The sequence below is a fragment of the Oryzias latipes genome, chromosome 12, assembly GCF_002234675.1.
Source record: "Oryzias latipes chromosome 12, ASM223467v1".
NCBI classification, from domain to species: Eukaryota; Metazoa; Chordata; class Actinopteri; order Beloniformes; family Adrianichthyidae; genus Oryzias; species Oryzias latipes.
Window position 1 is genome coordinate 7,792,466 of NC_019870.2, and position 20,125 is coordinate 7,812,590.

The following is a 20,125-nucleotide window of genomic DNA, read 5'->3' on the forward strand; positions in this document are numbered from 1 at the left end:
TCTCATTCGAAAATGCCTAATGACGCATAAAAAACGGAAACAAACAACATCCGGATTGTATTTTCACAATAAAATTTCCTCTAACCAAGAAATAGTTTTGATTTACCAAACAGTTTAATTGCACACATTCATCAGTGATTTATGGTGGGTAAAGTTGATTAATTTTATATCGAAATACAAGACGTTACTTTCCTTCTTTTGATGTATAGCATTCTGTCTAAAAGTATTGTAGGTTACTTGTTTTTCATTTTAGACAAATGAAAGCATACATAATTTAATTAAAAAAATATTAAAAGTATTATATTTTACATGACTGTTTGAAACAGCAAGATTCCAATAAAAATCAAGTTAGACAAGTTAACTTGGTAAATGGCAGTGTATTCTATTTAAAAAGTGAAATCGCTTTTATTATGAAAGATGTCTGTCCAAACCGGATATGTAAAATTTGCGACACTTCCCTGTTCACTTTTTTTTAATATATAAAAAACGTTGTCCTCATAACTTTTCGGTTCATAGAAAAAAATGGTGTACATTTTTATTTGCAAGTTATTGTATATTTCAAGTTATTTCTTTAAGAAAAAGTCTTGATCCGTGTTAATATATTTTTAATTGATTTTAATACCATCTATAAATACATTGTTAGGTATACAAAACGTAACATTTGTATTTTGTATTAAGGTGTTCACCAAACTAAGAAACTTTTTGGATTTTGCTTTAGATCGTTGTTTCTTTCTGAATGGAACAATGGTTAAACAGCAACAAGATGAATGGTTTTTTTTTTTGCGAACTTGCCCCGCCCTTTATCCATCCGATTGGTCAATCGGAAGAGAAACGAAATGCGATTGGTTAAATTTAACGTCACTATCTACGTGCTTCTAAAGTCCCGCCCCTTCATAAAGCATACAGTGCCGCTTTTCCTGACGGTGACACGGGAATGTCCTCTGACGTCTTGTGTGCTCCGGGTATGTGAGAAGGATTATCTTATTAGTTGTGCGTAAGGTGAGCTGAACACAAAGCCGTCGCCGAAGCCCGTGAGTTGTCAGTCTAAAGCTCCACAGTCACGTCAGCTGGACTTTTGATGCTATGATGTTAACTGACAGATCGTGCTGGGCCAGGCTTGGTAAATGAGCTGGCTAGCATTAGCATGCTTTACAGGAAGGATTTTCCTGAAATAAGATGCTAAGTTAGACATTTATCCTACAACTAAGTTTTAAAAACAGACGAAGGCTTAATGTGGTTTTTATAAGTAAAAAAGAAATGCAATAATGTAAATTGATGGCCTCGGGCTCCTAACGAAAGAATAGCTTAGTTTAAGGGTTTACTTCACGTTAAGGCTCTTCCCAACTGAACTACCTGTTTGTGGCATGTTTTGTGTGGAACACTTTTTGAGCATTATTCAGTATTTCATGTGATCTGATAACTGGTTGATAAGATTTTTGTGACAGTTACAGGTTCATCCATTCTCTTCACACACAGAAAGCCAAGCAGCAAACCTAGTTTTCTCTCCCTCTTATCTTTTAATTAAAAAAAATGCTTAAAAGTGGCTTTTGTGGTTCTGATCCTGCAGTTGCAAAGTTCAATGACTTTTTGCATTGTTGTCTAAGTTTATTTGATATGGGGTGGCATTAAATCTCCTTGAGATTGAGGAATTCAACCACAATGTTTGTCATTTTTTATTTTGTGTTATTAGGCAAATAACTAAAAAACAAATCAAAAGGTCACATGTTTATCTGTTAACAGTGTCTGGCACCAAGTCCACATCCAGGACTGAATGACAGCTGACTGCAAGGCCTGCATTTGATCCAAGAGCCGGGGGGAACTCTCACTTTGGGTTGATGTGAGGGAGTTTGAAGAACTGCTCCGTGGAGGCTTTTCCAATCTCAAAATGTCTCTGAAACAAGCAGAAGGCATGTCCATCGCTCAGGCTTTGGCCATGACTGTAGCTGAGATCCCAGTCTTTCTTTATTCCACGTTTGGACAGGTGAGTAGTAAATGAAATACTGAAATTCCTAGTAAAACAATTAAAAAGAGACTTTAATCGGGTCCTCATTCTTCCTCTTCTAGTCAATATTTTCCCAGCTAAAGCTATCTCCAAGCTTGAAGAAAGTGCTGTTTGCTACAGCCCTCGGCAGCGTGGCTTTAGCTCTAACTGCTCATCATCTGAAAAGGCGAGGGAGAAAAAGGAAGCAGGCAGCACAAGAGAAGGAAGGCCATAGAGTAGTGGGAATTCCTGAGGCGCTGCTGAAGACAGGAAGGCCGTCATCATTAAAAAGAGGTGTGCACTAAAGCTGGAGTTTTTGAGGGGTCATTTCAAGCATTTTCCAGCACCTTTTATTTTCGTTTCAGGTCCATTTACTGGTCGGCAGATGATGAGCCCCAGCTCTCGGAGCAACGACACCATGAGTGGCATTTCCTCCCTGGCTCCCAGCAAACACTCCAGCTCCTCACACAGCCTGGCTTCTGTCAGTTTACTATTTTCTGTTTTTCATCAAAGGTTTTATTTCACTGACAGTTGGTTTTTAACATGTTCATATTTCTGTCTCAGACTCGAGTCCCAAATTCTCCAAATCAGTCTGTTAATCCGCCCACCCCCTTGGAGGCCCAGTCAGTGATGGAAGAGTCAGGGAAAGTAGAGGATGCAAATGCAGAAAACTTATATTTAATGGGTAAGAATCTCCTATTATTTCAGCTTTCATGAATAAATATTCATTGAAATCTTAACCACTTTGTTTTTAATCCTTCTTAGTCCCAGAAATAAATAGATTTGAAGTTGCTGTTATCTGTTTAGATATACTGCAGTAGGTTATCTAATAGAAAGGTTCAAGGACTTTGTTTTTTTAATGATTTGTGTCGTAAAGAAAACCACACCTTATTATTTTAAATGAGCTCCATTAAAATATGACTTTTTTCATAATTTTTGATCAAATCATGCATGCTTTGGGACTAAAACCCTCACGTTTTGGACTGTTTCTGCTTATTAATGTTATGTTATATTTGCTTTGTTTCTGACTAGTTTTATCTCAAATTTGTGGTGTGTAATTTTTAGCAATATTCTGCTCTAATTAAAAAAATAAATAGAAAAATATGTATTATTTGGCACCTGAGCTATACCTTTTCAGAATAAATCACGCTTAAAATTTTGTAGACAAAGCGAAGTCTTATGGTTATATTATGTTTTATCATAAAGTAACTCTTGACTTTGTTTTTCACGTTAATATTTAATAGTAGTTAATATTGGTATCATGGTCTAAAAAAATGATTCCCCAATTAAAGCATTTTTGTGAAAGTACAATAAACAAGACTGGAACAGCTGCAAATGTATAAACTATGTGGAAAATGAAGAGAATATTTACATTTTTACTAAACTCTGTGTAAAAAAAAAAAAACTTTAGTAGAGATGCCAGTTTGAGTGCACTTTAAGTTATTTTTCATACGTCTACATTAGGTTTCTCATTTTAATCTCGTTGCCAAGATTACGATCTATTGACTCTCTTAAAAACTTTGATTTTATTGTCCAAACTTAAACTGTTCTGCATTAAAATTTAGCATCACACATTTTTTTTCCGTTAAGGTGGTCCTACTACTGTGTTTAGCATCTGAGCTGTTTGCTGCTGTAAAGCAAATTACAAAAATAGTCCAAAAACTGACAAGTAAAACAAATATTTTTGTGATGGAAGAGTTACTGTTTATTTATAGAACTATTTTTAGACATTTTACTGTTTTTTTTTTTTTACCCAACCAGGGATGGAGTTGTTTGAGGAAGCGCTACGAAAGTGGGAGCAAGCCCTGAACATTCGTCATCACACCCACTCAACCTCCAGCAACAGCAGCCTCATCCTGCAGGGGGCGGCATGCAGTGACTCTCCCACGGTAATGGTAGAATGAACATAAGTCCTTCATTTTCTTGTGAATATTCAATTCTATTTGAATTTTAGTTGCCCAACGCTGAATTGTGTACCTTAAAGATTGTTGTTTTGCCTAAAATTTCTACAGAACAGGTTTTTTTTTTTTTCTGGTTTTAGGGGGAAACGCATGATAAAGTGTTAGCTGAGAAGCTGGAGTCGCTGCTGCATAGGGCGTACCACCTACAGGAGGATTTCGGCAGCGGCCTCCCTGCAGACAGTGTGCTGGCAGACTTCGGTGAGACTCAATTTGAAAATGCGATTGTAGAAGATTGTCTTTTTTTTTACCTTATTAAAAATAACTCAAACAAAAAAGTTAATATTATTGATAAAGTCAACGACTGTTGTCTCATTCGAGGATCACAAAAGCTGTGTCCAAATTCCCACCCTAACTCCTAACTACTAAAAAACTATGTAGTGCCCTGGATTTTGAAAGCAATTTGGATACCATGCTCACTACTTTTTTTTTTTTTTCTTTAAACGGCGAATATGACGTGATTGATTTTATGAAGTTAAACTCTGATTGGTGTGAGCGTTTTGCGACGGTCATTTATGAATCCACTGGGTTCTAAAGATGATAACGTTTATATTTTATTAAAAAAAATACATTTAAATTATTTATTTTTTGGCAGAAATTGTTCAAACGCAATGCATTGTGGTCTATATTTGCGGATCTAGTGAGGATCAATGCACAGACCTCTGGGAAATTTCTAGGCTACTCGATTAGGGAATTGTAGATCATCACTACTAAATGGCGAACGCACTATAATGCAGCATTTAGTGAGTAGGGAAGGAATTCAGACACAGCTGTGTTTTTTCTTAGCGAGTGAAGGAACTCTTATCCTGCCTCAAGTGGAGAGTTTGTACAGACTGCAAGATGACGACGCCACCACCATTAGCTCTGATGACTCCTTTTTCTCAGCGGCAGAGGTGATTTATTTGCTCTTAAGATGGTCAGAAAATAGTAATGGTACACCAAGACTTGCCATTCTGTATATTTGCACTGCTGGATATTGAAGTCTGCTGCACTCCTCTAAAATCAATGTTTTTCTATGCAGATCTTTGATAAAATGACTCTAGAGGAGCTCTACCAGCCAATAAGGCCGGCAGCTCTTTATGAAGAAGCCTTAACTCTGGTCCGCGAAGGCAAAGTCCCCTTTAGATCCATGAGGTGATTATGATACTGATTGCAGTTTTGGTGCTTAAAGTAGCTGAATTTCATGTGCTTATATAGTGTGTTTGATTTTAATAATGTATTTTTTTTTTCAAATTTGAGGCCACTGCCTCTAAGGGGTCAAATATGTTCTTATATTTTTTTCTTGATTAGGTTTAGTCTCTCAAACTCTTTTTCTCTTTTACAGAACTGAATTGCTTGAATGTTACGGTGACCAAGACTTCCTCGCCAAGCTCCACTGTGTGAGACAAGCATTCCAGGTCTGTTCTTTGTGTAAAAAGAAAAAACATCTCTTTAAATGTGTGTGAGTGATTTGCAGAAGGTTTGAAACCCAAATTACCGTACAAGGAATTTTTTTATTTTTACTAATCTTTATCGTGATGCTTTCTTTTTTCTCCTTCACAGTAACGTAAATGTTAACAGCTTTTCTCTTAAGGCCAAAAACAGATGGTTGTTTGGCAGAACTTAAGAGTTTGCTGATTCAAATCTCAGTTTGCAGCTTTGTGCTCAGGCAAAAAAGCTCCAAGAAAGGCGACCTTTTAACATGCTGTCATTCAGTATAATGAAAGTTATTGTTTCTTAGCTACATTTAATCCTGTCTTTTGCATCCTTTTCTCTGAGGTAATCTATATTTATGTCCTCCCTCATTACATCCATGCATCTGCTCTTTGGGCCGGCTCTAACCTGTAGACATGTCCAAACCGCCTCAGTCTGGTTCATCTCCAAACATTCAACTATTTTTAAAACAGAATAAATAAAACAAATTGCTTTTTCTTTCTTTTTAGGTTCTATTGTTAGACGAAAGTCACCGCACATTTTTCATGGAGTTGGGGAAACAGATGATTGTCGGGTTAATGGTAAAGGCAAACAAGGTAAGTCGAGGGAATGGGGATGTGCAGTTTTTACTTTATTTAGATAGAGGGGCATGCTCTTTAAGCATGAACTAATTTATATGTTTATTCTTAATCAGAGCCCCAAAGCTTTTCTGGAAAGCTATGAAGACATGCTGCTTTACACTCAGAGGGAGGAAACGTGGCCCGTTACAAAGATGGAACTGGACGGTCGAGGGGTGAGTTCTGTTCAAGTCCGATGCTTTCTTTACTGACCTTTAACAAAGGAAGTAACATCTGGAATCGTTGGGAAATTCGGTTTCATCTTCTCTGACCTGAAAAGACGTGCTGCTCAAACGGTGACATTTATACAAATGATGGGCAAAGGTCTGGCTTTTGGAGTTCCACTCTCACACACTCAAATGTATGCTGTCGTGCAGAAACGATGCTCTTCATTGTTGAATAATCTTTAATAAGATCCTTTACTTTGCTGGAGCCTCAGTTACTTCACTTGTTTACAGTAGAATCGGGTGAAAATGTTAGTGTGGGAGTGACTGAAACCGACTGTATTTAGTTTAGTTTGAAAGATAACGAGTTTAACCAACTGTCTGCAACACATTGAGAGGCCGATTATCAAACCAGTGTTGTGTTTAATGATAAAAACCTGCTTGAAAGGCAGCAAATGTCAGAAATTTTTGATATTTTAAAGACCCACTCTGATTAAAAATTGTGTTTTTGTCTTTTAAGCATGTTTTTGTGGCATTTTCCAGATGTTGGAGGACATATATTAAGGAAATTAAGCTCAAAATTGCATTTCTGAGTATTTCTAAATTCAAATTGTTGTGAATCAGGGGGGAAAAAAAGAAAGTATTTGTGACGGAGACAGGCTTCCAGCTCCACTCCATTTTGATGCATCCATTTGCAGACACATGGATCCATGTGTCATTTTAGGTCCTAGAAAATAACAGTTTAAAAAAATAATAATTCTAAAATCGGCAAAATCTTAATTAAAAGAACACGCTTTTAAAATAGATGAAAAGATGATCAGAGTGGATCTTTAAGTCTGATAAAACTGAGATGCTCCTGTGTTCTCTGCAGGTGGTGTGCATGAACTTTTTCGACATAGTGTTAGATTTCATCTTAATGGATGCATTCGAAGACCTCGAGAGCCCTCCCTCCTCTGTCGTGGCTGTACTGAGGAACCGCTGGCTCTCCGACAGCTTCAAAGAGACGGTAAGTTGATGAAACATCAACACAAGTCAGAAATCTTTTTCTTTCTTTTTTTATTATTAGTACTTATTAACAGGGATGTCCTAGGTCAGTGTTTTTCAACCTTTTTTGAGCCAAGGCACACTTTGTCCTTGACAAAAATCCCACGACACACCAGCATCCAAAAATTAAAGAAAGGAGAAATTTAGTCTGTATTGATGTACAGTCCCTCCACAATCTCACATGCATTTTTGTGAGAATTGTGGCAGAAAAACCTGGAAGTTGCAGTCGTTTTTTCTAAAAGATGTAAAAATAATATTAAAAGTTAAGTTGTTTTTCTTTAATAGTTTTCAACTAAATTATTTTACTAAATTTTACTCTTGTAGTTGTTTTTCCCTCCAGTTTACGTTAACGTACAATTTTATGTAACCTCAAAAAAACCCCAAATATGTTCTCTTTAATTGTGATTTATTATTTTTTTTAATTTTTTATGTTGGTGCAAAGGCAACTGTAATTTTTGAACAATTATATGATCACAACATGTTTCATAAATTTTACACAAAAAGACTAATATTATATTTATGTTTTCTGTAGCTACACAAAAAGTGAACATGTTGAAGTTTTATTAGTTTTTCTCTTGTCATAAAAAAATAAAGTCTTTGAAAACTTTAACAACATTTTTTTATTTCTTTTTAGATGATTAAATTGTTTCAATTTAATTTATTTGTGTCTGTTGGCTACTTCACTTTAATCCTGTTGTTATTACTTCTTCTTAAATTTAACACATAAAATAATCCAGACCTTATTAGAAAACTGTTTCAGTTAGAAAGATGACTTGGACCAAACTCTGGGATGTTTGGCTGTTAATAAACACAAACCTTGAAGGAGAACTCTTCTGATTTCATCAAGAAGATTTAAAAACTGTTTGATGTGTGTTCGTTGTGGTTTCAAGACGTTTAACAGGGAAGACTCATTGTACGCTGAGACGCTGTCACTTTTACCCAATGCATCATGGGAGATGTAGTGCGAAGACTGCCCCAGATGGCAGACAGACTCGCATCTCTGAGCTTCATTGTTTTGTTCACTTTTTCCACGGTCTGATACCGGATTCTGTGGAAAGCTACACCGCTAAAGACGAGCTTTAACTGGTATTTTTGTTGAAACTGAGAGACTTTATGAGCAGAATCGGAACAAGGAAGTGAAGACTTTAACCACTTCTGATTGGCCAGATTGATGACGTATGATTAAGCCTCCAAGAATGATTGGTGGAGACAGTTAACCCTTGTGCTATCTTAGATGACCCCACCCTTGCATTGACGTGTTCTCCCTACCATGACAAAGGTGGAAAGATTTCATGGAATCCATGGACACCAGTGAGGTTCACAAATCATTGAAGAAAAAAGGTTCAGAGCACTGTCTAGTGGGTCTAGATGACCCAACTCCCAATGTTAAAGTGCGTAGGACAGCACAAGGGACTTTTCAGAAAACAGCTGAAGCTACGGCTAAATCACGGTACCGTCATTCTTATCAAAATGTATTTAATAGAATCAAATAAACACGAAGAAAAAAGTATTTTATGATCTTTCATATTCCTAACTACTCAATGTTAATTTCCCACGGCACACCTGACCATCTTTCATGGCAAACTAGTGTGCCGCGGCTCACCGGTTGAAAAACACTGTCCTAGATAAACAGAAAGCAGCACAGAGATGTAGAACGGAACAAAATATAGCATCAGTTAAAGAAAAAAACACAATAAAGGTTAAAGAATCTTATAATTTGTGTTTACTCGTGACAATAATCTGATTATTTATTCAGTCACAACAGCAAAAAAAGATGCTCTATTCCTCTGGTGCAGATTATTTATAATTTCGGTTAATTCTTTATCCTTTTTGGGCAAAATTTACCTTTGGGTTGCTACTAATAAAATGATATATTTTAAAAGGTTTATTACTACATTGCACCAAAAAGATTTTGTCCAATCACAGAGTTTTGTGTTTTTCTATCAGGCTTTGGCAACGGCTTGCTGGTCTGTCTTAAAAGCAAAAAGGCGCCTTCTTATGGTGAGTTTTCACAGTTCAACATTCAAGTTTTCTCTAAATAAACATGTGAGGCTCACATAATTTGTTTGTCATGACTCTTCACAGGTGCCTGATGGGTTCATCTCCCACTTCTACGCCATATCGGAACATGTAAGCCCAGTCTTAGCGTTTGGGTTTTTGGGGCCTCGTCAGCATCTGAGTGACGTTTGCATGATTTTCAAAGTAAGTAACTGCAATATTCCTCACAAACGTACCTAGTCATTGTATTGCATATAGAATAAAATAAATAAGTGGGTCATAATCCAAAAAACTTGTAGGGTTTTTAAGTTTTTAGGTACTATCCATTCAGCTACTTACAGTTTGCAGCTTTGAGCAGCAGATGTCACTAAGTCTTATGGGGTTTGACCTCTTAACCCGTTTATATTTAGCTTAAAACACTGTACAATAACATATGTGAAATCTCATCTTTATTTAAGTCATAAAATTCTAAAAGAAAAATGTATTTCCTTTCGTAGCAACAAATCGTCCAGTACCTTAAGGACATGTTTGATCACGACAAGGTCCGCTTCACGTCAGTGCAGTGCCTGGCTGAGGACATCCTGAAGCTTTCCCATAGGAGGAGTGAGATCCTACTGGGGTACTTGGGCATAAACAGCCTTCTGGAGCTGAACAATGATCTGCCCAGAGGCATAGAGGCCTCCCCAGGTGCCAGCTAGGGTCACAGAGGGCTTTGTTTGGCTGATGTGTAATGAGGACAAGAAACAAAAGTCTTGGTCTTTACAAGCGTGGATTCCTGCTTCTGTGATGCACCGAGAACCAGCATCATTCGTCTGTGTTCGCCCGACTCAGCTGCTGCTCACCCACAGCCTCTCTAGGAATGAGCGAAGCCGTTGGGATCACGTGATTCCACCCTTCCCTTTTTGTTGCTGCTTTGTTGCATCTCCAGAATGCAGACCATAATCATGCATAATCGCAGACATGTGAGGACTTGTCTCTGCCTTGTTGGGTAGTTGTAAAAAAACAAGTCCCTTCCAACTTCAGCCTATACATGAGGCCAGCCTTTTTAGTGAGTACTATGGATACACATGGTATTCATTAGTTCCCCCTACTATGTGTTTTGATGATTTATATTATAAATTGAAGGAATTGTGCTAAACTGATCAATCTCTTACATAAGAAGGCCAGTGCAGTATACAGGTTTGTCCTTTTTTACTCCACTCTGTTATCGTAGTTTTTTTTTTTCCAATGAATTTTATTTTTTTTCTTGTAAAGAATTGTTAAATACAACCAGATGTCATATTAAAACATGTGTCTATGAAGCAACAGTCCATAAACAGGTGAAATGGAACTTGAAATCTGAATGAACTTTGGATCTACTTTTGAAAATGTTCTGTTCGTTGCATCAAAGTTTCCGAGCTTCATGTGAGGACATTTGCTTGCGTGGGTTGTCGATCCTAATGTGAGCACGTTTTCTTCAAGTCATCCTGGTTAAAGAAGAAAGAAACCTGCAGAACATTTTCAACTTTTGTTGAAAACGCCTTACTTTATTCCGACATTCTCAACTCAAAATGCCTAATTATATTTGATTTACATGATTGAATGCACTGTCTAATGGTTTTGGTTCATTCATTGTGGTCCCAGCTGCTGTTCTCTCAGTAAAAATGACTGAAACTTTCTAGGTTTGAACTTGTCAAATAGTCACTGTTCAACACAAATGATTGGATTTGTTTTTTTATTTTGAAATGGTGCCATCCAGTATTTAACTGAGGGAATTTTTGATTACTTTCAGAACTGTGGTGAAAAACATTTGTACAGTTTGACTTATCAAAAATCTCAGACCGTATGTGGGTTTTTTTTTGTTTTTTTTTAAATAAAGTGACATTAAGATGCCAAGTTAAAACTCTTTATTGAACAAAAACAAGAAAAAACTTTGAAATGCTTGTACCTGCTTGCATGTGGGGAGAATTTCAGAAGTAGTGGCTTGGTTTTTTCCCTGTTTCTATCATTTATAATTTATAACATCAACTCATTCAAATTTATTATTTGTGTTTTCTGGCATTAATGATTAGAGTTTTGCTATTGTTTAAAAAAAAATCTATTCGATTTTAACTTCAGAAGTATTTTTTTAAACCCGACAGTTGCTGCAAAAAGGTCGCCCTGGCATCTAAAATGAATTTGTGTCCAAGTACACATTTATTTAGATCCTGACTCGATTCCTTGGTGTGCAGCTTTACTCTTTATTTTTTTTTTATTATTTTTGCAGCATTTTGCACTTTAGCAGAAAGATGGGGGGAATGTCAAGGATTTTATTTTAATGATCATTTTAAGAGTAATGACGTACAGATACTAAACTACTTACTGCATCGCATGACTTTGTTTGTACGATACAATATACTGTACAGTAGAGAAGTTATCTTTCCAAAAAGGCTCTATTATGAAATGTTTTGTCACTGTTTTTTTTTTTTTTGTATTTTTGCTTTAGATTAATCCCTCACTTCTCTTGAACTGCTGGAGTTTAACTGCTAATCAGCTGCTTTGTCATCAGTTCTTCAGTGTTTGAATCATATTTTAGAATCCTGACAGGTTTAAATAGTTAAAACATTCACCAAAATGAATTCCTCTTGCATGTTGATATTGTAGATTATGTCATTGGTGTATTATGCAAAATGTTGACATAAGCTTTTTCTGTGCTTTTAAACAACAACAACAAAAGATTTGGCAGATTGCAATCATCCCCATAGGGCAGGAATTCTGACAAAAAAAAAATTCAGATGGCCAAAACGGATCTTGTTTTTTTTTATTGTTGTAAGTGTGCTCACAACCTTTGTTATTTTTCTTCCTACCGTCACTTCTGGCAGCACAATCTGTAGATTGGTTTAAATTCTCCATAATAAATATTATTTTTAATATTAAATTTGTCCTTTATTGCCTTTTTCCTAAAAAAACAGTCTTGCAATTTATTATTCAAAAGAAATTTATTCAAAATTTACTTCAGTTGAATTTTGAAGATCCACTTTGATCATCTTTTGACTAATTTAAAAATTGTCCCTGTGGTCTTTAAATTATGATTACGCCATTTTAAGGACAAATGAAAAATGAGAAAAGCCCGTATCATTTTTTAGGATATAGTTTCTGCAGAGCGACAGTAAAAAATGGCCTCGAAGTTGTGGGTGGGACCCCGTGCCCCCTCTTCCTGATGCAGAGAGCTCTATGTTTACATGCTCTCCCAATGTTACAGCCCCTCATAACCCCAACCTAACACGACCAATGCAACAAAAAGGGCTAACGATATGGGTGCTATTCAGCCGTACAGTTTAGAGCCAGATGCCAGCTCAGACGAAGAAAACCAAGATAGATCTATTTATCTACAAATTGATGCATCAGAATGGAGTGGAGCAGGGAGCTTGTGGCCCACCCAGCTTATTTGTGACATCACAAATATACGGTGGACGATTTTTTTGTCTGCTCCTTATTCAAAGTCATTTGAATAAACAAATACTTAAAAATACAATTTTAAGATTAATTCCATCGTTAGAAAAATGCCACAAGAACATGTTAAAAACGCCAAAAACATCACTCATCAGAGTGGATCTTTATCAGAAACTAATCTTTTGGTACATTTTAAAACTGTCCCATTCCCGAAAACAATCTTCACGCCTCCTCCACCCTGTGTTGTTGTAATCACACACAGTAGTTGGAATTCAGTTGTGACACATGCGCACATGAAAAGTTTTGGAATCAGTTTGGAAATCTAAATTTTCAGGTCCCTTGAGTCAGTTTTCTGTTTCCTGTCTAACTGCATTGTGTTGGTTTAACATCTATTGTGATGCCATTTGAAAAAGTCTGTTTGTATCTGTCCATTCTAGAAATCAGACTACCTTTTTTGGATCTACTTATTTACTGTTGCCTCAGAGAAGTTGCTCTGTGACATTTTTTGGTAACATATCAATTAGTAACTAGTTGGATCTGTGACAGACTGGTGACCTGTCCAGGGTGTCCTCGAGTGCCCGGGATAGGCTCCGGAGGCCTGTGACCCCGAAAGGGATAAAACGCATTAGAAAATGAATAGAAAAAAAAGTACTTTAGTATCAGTACTCTATTACACACACACACACAGGTACAGGTGTGTCTGTTTTGATTATAATTCATGCAGGATTTAGTTTGTATTGTTTATTAGGAGTGTGCTGGTAAAACTATTTTGTAAATAGACTTAAACCCAGTGTCATTTATTTAATTTTAAATAACAGAAGTCAATCAATTTTAATTAATTTTGTGTTATTTTAAATTCAAATTGAGTAAATCTGTAAGCTTTTAAGCAGACAACCATCTTTTTTTAAATTTTTTCCAATGAGTGAAATTTTAAAAATGTACGCAGGGTGCTGGACTTGATTTTTTATTTTCATTCAATATTTCTTCTCTATGGGCAGAATCCCCCCTCAACAATGCGCGGCCCGGATTGGTCGGCTCGCCTGCTACCGAGGCCCCTTTGAACGCTCAACTCCGCTCTCTATTGGTCAGACTCGGGTCTGGGGCGTTTCACCAAAGCTGCCCCGGTTGTGTCCGGGTAAGATGGCGTTGGAAGAGCAGTGCTCGGCACCACCTCGATGGCAGGCCATATCAGCGACACACGTAGAGTTTCCCGAGGGTACGTAAAGTCAGTCGTGCTGTGTGCCGAATGAGCTTTAGATAACCGCCTGCAGCTCAGCGCTTTTCCGGTAGCGCGTCTTCTGTTTTGCTGCTGGAATGAACGCGGCCGTCAATACTTGCTAAATAGTGAGCTGCCGGTGAACCCCGACCGCAGCGAGGACTGCGAAATTATGAGACACTGCCGCATGCGCAGTTTGAAATATTGTTCACAATGAAGGCTAGCTAGACTACTAGCCGATTTTATGTGCTTTTATACCAGATTCTTTCGAAAATTAACCGGAATGAGTTGTGTGAAATATTTTAAAGTACATATTCAACTTTAATTTAATCACAAACTCTAAAATATGGTACCTAAGCAATATTCTCATCTATGGCAGTGTTGTTCAGGGCTGATGATGCTAATGGTAACTACTAGCTCCCTGGCCTAATATCTCAACTAGCATGACCCACATTGTGCCGAGTGGTCTAATTTTGATTTAATTTAACCCATTTTGGTCGGTTTTGTCGACACCACTCGAATATAGCTTCCTATCTGTTTATTCTATCAGTTTATTTACTGTACGAGATCGCAGGGATCCATGGTTGAGGGCTTTACAGGTTTTTATATTTTATGTGTGTGTGTCAATGTTTTTCAGGAGATCTGACGGGACGTCTACTAGCTTACATCAGTCTCCTGCCCATAGCTATTCTCGTGGGCTTTGTCACGCTCATAGTGTTTAAACGGGAATTGCACACGGTGAGTCGAGCTTTTGTGGTTTTGGATTTAAAGTCAGCCTGCCCTGTCGCGTGTCAGGTCAGGGGATGTAAATGCGCAGGTGAGAGTCTGGCGCGTGCTCACGTCTAGTTTGTGTTTCAGATTTCCTTCTTTGGCGGGATCCTCCTGAACGAAGGCTTGAACTGGCTGCTGAAGCACATTCTCAGAGAGCCACGCCCCTGTGCAGGTGAGTTTCAGAACCCCTTGACTGGGCTGAGCTCCCTTTCATATTTATGTAATATTTTGTTTTTGTCTTAATCGAATGTGTTAAAATGTGCATCACATACATGTGACTACTTTTATTTTCAAGCAAGTTCTGCTTTTGGAATCTTGTTCTTCTACATTTCAAGTTAAACCAGCTTCTGCAAAGGAAACTACACTCTATTTAGCTAAAAATAAAAACATCTCTTTAAGACATTTTCTTTTGCACTTTTCAAAAACGTTTTTCTTTAAATACTCAACTCAAATTTGGATTTATTTTAAGACGTAGTCTATCAAAGACTTGTTGGCGTTTTGCAGGAATATAGAGCATACATGTACCATAGATTACTTCTGTCGTAATATTAAAATGCTTAGTGTCTACAACTTGTCAAATTACAGGTTTATTGACTTTTGCACAACCTTATTTATGAACCCTAAAATGATTCAAAAATGACTCCACATAAACTGATTGTAATATTAATATTTGTTTATTTCCTGTTTTTCTCCATAGGAGCTCACACAACCCTGCACACAGAATATGGAATGCCCTCCAGCCATTCCCAGCTTATCTGGTTCTTTGTTGTTTACTTCTTTCTTTTCCTTTATTTAAGGTCAGTTTCTTATTAGTTGCTTTTTGAAAATGAAAATAAAATAAAGATTTTTTCTCTCTGCATAAATGAAGTTCTCAACTGAGCATTTTGAAGATGAAACAATTGTAAGATATGTTTGAATTTATTATTCAGCAAATATATTTTCCTTTATGTTGACATGCTGTTGAGTTAGTCTATCACAGTTTACTGGGTATATTGAGTTAAAGGCAGGATTTCAAAGATTCTTCCTCGTTTACATGAACTGAATGTTGTGATGGACTCCGTCTCTTTCAGAATGCATCAAACAAACAATGCTCGATGTGTGGACTTGCTATGGAGACACATCCTGTCCATTTTCCTATTGGCCGTAGCCTTTTCAGTATCATACAGCAGGTCAGAAAGTAAACCTTTGAATTTACTATAGAAATGTTTGAACGGTTTGATGTTTTTTTGAGATTGTGTGAAAACACGTCGGATTGTCAGATTGTTGCGGACATAACTTTGTTCACAATATTTACACTGGTAAAATGTGAGATAAATTAACCTAAGGGTAAAGGAGACCGCAATGTGGTGTTAATAAACAAGCAGAAAGCAAAAAAATGTTTTCCTTTCCCCCCAAATGAAGTGACATTTCTCAGTGCATTCTGCTCTGTCAGATAAGTTTAGGTTAATTTCACACTTTCAAATAGAATAAGAATATGTTTTATGCAATGGAGATAATTTCTCTGTCATCACTGAGAGATGGAGAGTCAGGGCTCCAAAAAATATCTGAACAAAATACAGTCAAAGCTATGGTTGATAAATCATTAATAATAATAATTTTGTAACCTCAGTCACTTGAGTAATAGAACAAAAATGGTGGTATTGGTGTAAAATTGATTTTTTTTTTTCATCATACTGTATAGTTTGCCTGTAATTTGGCAACAAACTGCTCTAAACATTTAATTTGGCTGCATTTATAAATGTCTACCACCTCAGATGTGACTTGTATCCTCCTTTTTTATGGTCTTTTATTTAAATCTGTATTAAAAAGGTCTTAAATTGAATGTCTCTTAATCTGTAGGCGCCTTGCTGGATAAGTTTTAAGATCGGAGTTGAGCCAAAAGGCAGAAATTGTGAATTAAAAATGTTAATATGTTGTTGCAACATCCTTGGGAAATAAAGGGAGCAGTTGAAGGCAGCCAATCAGCTAAACCTTGTATGAAACTATCTATTCTGCCCTTTTAATATTGCAGGATTTCTGTTGGCATATTATTTATGTTGATGTTTTTAGTTATAAAGCTAAAATATGGCATGTAAAGTGGAAAACATTCAGGCCATTTTTCCAGCAGTGAATTGCATAGTGACCCTTTTTGAACTTAAAAATAGCTGAGTGTAGTCAAAATGTCTCTAAAGTTGGAGAAAATTGTTGAATCTGTTAGAGACGAACTTGTGGTGAGAGTTTCTTTTCTCGTTTGACGAATGGCTGAGTTTTCCTGACATGCTTTACGTCTGTCATTCTCAGGGTCTACCTGTTGTATCACACCTGGAGTCAGGTATTTTATGGAGGGGTAGCCGGCAGCACGATGGCCATAATCTGGTTCTTTTTCACACAGGAGATGTTGACACCGTTATTCCCCAAAATTGCTGCCTGGTAAGTGTTGGCCTCATTTCAAAGCGTCTGTCGAACCACCCAGGAGGACGTGTCCACCTCATCTGGAGGAAGTGGACAGAAGTGAGCGTTTCTGTTTTCTCATGGACTCGTCACTGTTGTGTGTTCCTCTTTGCAGGCCAGTGTCAGAGTACTTTCTGGTGAGAGACACAAGCCTGATCCCCAACATCTTATGGTTTGAATATACAGTTACCAGATCAGAAGCAAGGTAAGAGGCTTTTGGGTTGCCAAGCAAAGTTCTGTTTTGTTCTAGTTGGGTTGACGGCCTGACCTCCTAGAAAGGTGAAGCAGGTGCAACCGGATTGGCTAGAACAGCCTCTGACCCCGCCTCAAATAGAAAACTTTATTTACGCAAAGAAAAAAGCCCTACAAAGCCAAGCACCGTCATTTGACTTTCTCATTAGATTTAATATTTAGCCAGTAATTAGTTGGTTCATTTCTGTAAATGTAAAAATATTTACAGTTTTTGCTGTTTGTATTTGCTGATTTCACTTCTCATTGATCCATTTTTTCCTCTTCTTCTGTTGTCATTCAACAGAAACTGTTCAGAATTTGTGCAGCAGATAAAACATTTTGACAGGCTCCCCTTTCTCACCTTTTGAGTTGCTTTTTGGGTTTGGGTTTCTGTGGGAGGTCAGCAGACAGATCTGACCAGAACATCCAGAGAATGACTTTGAGCTCGATTTGATGGATTTACTGCATTTAGAAATAAGAAAGAACTTTCCTATATTCAGCCTTACAATTACAAAGCTGAGTTTACACTAAGGCAGTAGTTTGTGTGTTTTTGTCATTTATGTGACACTAGTGTTCTTTATGTAACAATAACTTTTTTTATTTTAAGAGTCATATTTTCTATTTTAAAGAAGCCAACATACTAATGTTTGCTTGTATAATGTCAATAAATCATATATGTATTGTTTAGAAGCTACTGATAGCAATGGGAAGTGTAAACAGAGAGCTCTCAGCAACAGGAGTAGAAAAGAGGGCGGGTTGCCTTGCACAAACAGAATTTATGTTCTAGACTTTTTTTTTTGATAAAGTCATAATGGTAAAGACCACTACTCGTGAGATGTTTAAAGTATAATTGATTTTGCAAAGTGTAAGAGTCCTACATACGGTACTCGTTTTTTGTGTGGTATCCTCTTTTCCTGCTTTATTTTCTTATATTATTATAATCTTTTATGAAAGCATGCTTAAGAAATGACCTCCTTTAGGGGAAGTTACCTCAATATTGCTGTTGAAAGCTGCAAGTGAATTCACCGCTCCCTAAAATCGCATTTTTCTCTTTTTTTTTTTCTCTTTTAGGAACAGACAACGAAAGCTTGGAACAAAACTTCAGTGACTGCCACAGTTCTTTAGTGTAACAGAGTTTAGGATCACCACGCACACACTCACACACATGCACACATTAAGCGACACAAGCAGCGGCTCTAGGGGGCGGAAGAGAAGCCGGGACCTGACCAGGAGCCCCTAGCTTAAGCGAGCCCGTCCACACGCCTTCCCTCCTTGAACAGCTTGCCCAAAAATGCCCTTCAAAGCATGCAAGACTGTGCAAGAGGCCTATTTTACCGGTAAAAGCATGCCACAGGAACCGTTCACTGGAAGGAACCAAGTAACGGAGACTGTGGTCAAGCGGCCAACGAGTCAGCGGGCGTCATTACAGCATGTCTTTAATGGTTGTTTTATAAAATGTTCTGACAGGTAGCAGCTGAGAATGGGTTGGGTTGGGGGTGGGGGGTTAGATTTGTTGGTAATCTGTTAAATTCACCATTTTTTCTTTGTTATATATAAAAAAAGACAATTTCTAAAATTGGTCATAGTGTAATATGCTTGAAAATTTGCACTTTGTGAAATTTACAAGTAAGAAATAAAAACAAAGCGCTGGTTTCTTGTTGAGGACCCCCCCCCCCTCCACACTTCTGAAGGTTTTGTCTTGAACTGCCAGTCCTCATATATATTAGACCCCAAAGCTGATCTCAATCCATACCAATCGATGTGCCCTGATCCTGATTGATCCATGAGGCTGTGGCTCCGCTTCACAGGCTAAATCAAAGCTAGGATGACATATTTTCCCGGGACTGGGTTTTTCGCAACGCCCCAGATACGGTAGCAACCGGGGAACAGAAATCAGTTTTTTTCTTCTTCTTCTTTTTTTTATTGGTTTATCTTGTTTCCTGCCGCTCCAGAGCACTTTCCCTCCTTACCTGCATTTCCAGTTTAACATTCCACATCATTCCATGTAAAAACGTTCCGACTGTGGAGGGAAAGGCTTTACTTTATTTGTATGGTTTTTTATTTTATTGTTGAAGAATGGTCACAAACACGCCTCAGGTCAGTGGCAGCATGTGATTCTGCTTTTCCCTTGTGGCCTAAGGCAGCTGACGTGAAAAGCTGTCAAAAGGGGATCTGAAGCTGGTTGAAAACGGTCATTAGCTCCAACAAAGGGAAGTAGTTCTCCTAGACGTTGATTTTTCTTTTTTTTTTTTTCATGTGTAACCTATATCAAACAGAAAATAAAAGTGTGTTTATGTACAAACCTGAATCCAGTGTGATGCTTTAAAAACAGCTTTTTCTTGTTTCTTCAAAATACTTTTAACTGAAGGTAAATGCATTTTTGTTTTTGTCAGTTATTTTTGCTACTTTAGCTGCTGTTTAGGATGAAAATATAAATGTAGTTTAGACTTTAGTAGAAATGGAGCTGCATTTGAAATTACAAACTTTCTGTGCACATTTTTTAAAGCCATGAATCCCTTTAAATCTGATCATCAGTGGTTTTCATTAAGCTTCAGAACAGACAGAATTCACTGGCTGTTAATTAAAGAAAATAAATATTTACTTTAAAAAAAAATTAACGTGAAGTTAAAAGGAAAAAAAAAGTGGCTATCCCGATCACAATCAGCGTAACAGAGAAAGAGGTTAAACCACAGATGGACTCAAAGCTTCACATTTTTATGAATTGGGTTACTCATGGTGGCGATTAGGCCAACCTCAAACCAGCAGGATTTACACCAAAACAGGTAAACGCAGAACCACCTACAAAACCATAAAAAGAATTCATGAAGTGAAGCATGTTATGCTTGAAATCAAAATTACAAAAGGTTAAAGAGATAATAAAAACTGATGCA

General features: G+C 37.2%; 2 protein-coding genes across 5 annotated transcripts; both read left to right on the plus strand.

Annotated features, from left to right (window-relative positions):
- The first annotated feature begins 876 nt into the window (after positions 1-876).
- On the plus strand, positions 877-12,071 carry miga2 (mitoguardin 2). 4 transcript variants are annotated; one of them, XM_011481541.3, is made up of 16 exons: positions 877-999; positions 1,741-1,981; positions 2,065-2,275; positions 2,347-2,462; positions 2,546-2,666; positions 3,743-3,876; positions 4,023-4,140; positions 4,726-4,832; positions 4,961-5,073; positions 5,264-5,336; positions 5,862-5,948; positions 6,047-6,145; positions 7,005-7,139; positions 9,125-9,178; positions 9,263-9,379; positions 9,673-12,071. In XM_011481541.3, the coding sequence occupies exons 2-16, from the start codon at positions 1,886-1,888 to the stop codon at positions 9,871-9,873; spliced, it is 1,782 nt and encodes a 593-aa protein (XP_011479843.1). In that variant the 5' UTR covers positions 877-999; positions 1,741-1,885; the 3' UTR covers positions 9,874-12,071. The 4 variants fall into 4 exon arrangements, with proteins under 4 accessions (XP_011479843.1, XP_004074731.1, XP_020563215.1 ...); XM_004074683.4 differs by having other exon boundaries at positions 3,743-3,870; XM_020707556.2 differs by having other exon boundaries at positions 877-962.
- A 1,600-nt stretch (positions 12,072-13,671) lies between these two features.
- On the plus strand, positions 13,672-19,536 carry dolpp1 (dolichyldiphosphatase 1). Its single transcript, XM_004074547.4, has 8 exons — positions 13,672-13,802; positions 14,440-14,540; positions 14,661-14,745; positions 15,271-15,370; positions 15,644-15,742; positions 16,854-16,982; positions 17,119-17,208; positions 18,306-19,536. Exons 1-8 carry the CDS (start codon positions 13,727-13,729, stop codon positions 18,340-18,342), a joined length of 717 nt encoding a protein of 238 aa, XP_004074595.1. The 5' UTR covers positions 13,672-13,726; the 3' UTR covers positions 18,343-19,536.
- Positions 19,537-20,125: the final 589 nt, after the last annotated feature.

Coding starts and splice junctions, on each gene's coding strand:
- miga2 (XM_011481541.3), top strand. CDS start 1,886: ATGTCTCTGAAACAAGCAGAAGGCATGTCCATCGCTCAGGCTTTGGCC. Junction 2,463..2,545: donor CCTCACACAGCCTGGCTTCT/GTCAGTTTACTA, acceptor TTTCTGTCTCAG/ACTCGAGTCCCAAATTCTCC. Junction 5,337..5,861: donor GTGTGAGACAAGCATTCCAG/GTCTGTTCTTTG, acceptor CTTTCTTTTTAG/GTTCTATTGTTAGACGAAAG.
- dolpp1 (XM_004074547.4), top strand. CDS start 13,727: ATGGCGTTGGAAGAGCAGTGCTCGGCACCACCTCGATGGCAGGCCATA. Junction 13,803..14,439: donor ACACGTAGAGTTTCCCGAGG/GTACGTAAAGTC, acceptor AATGTTTTTCAG/GAGATCTGACGGGACGTCTA. Junction 14,541..14,660: donor TTAAACGGGAATTGCACACG/GTGAGTCGAGCT, acceptor TTTGTGTTTCAG/ATTTCCTTCTTTGGCGGGAT.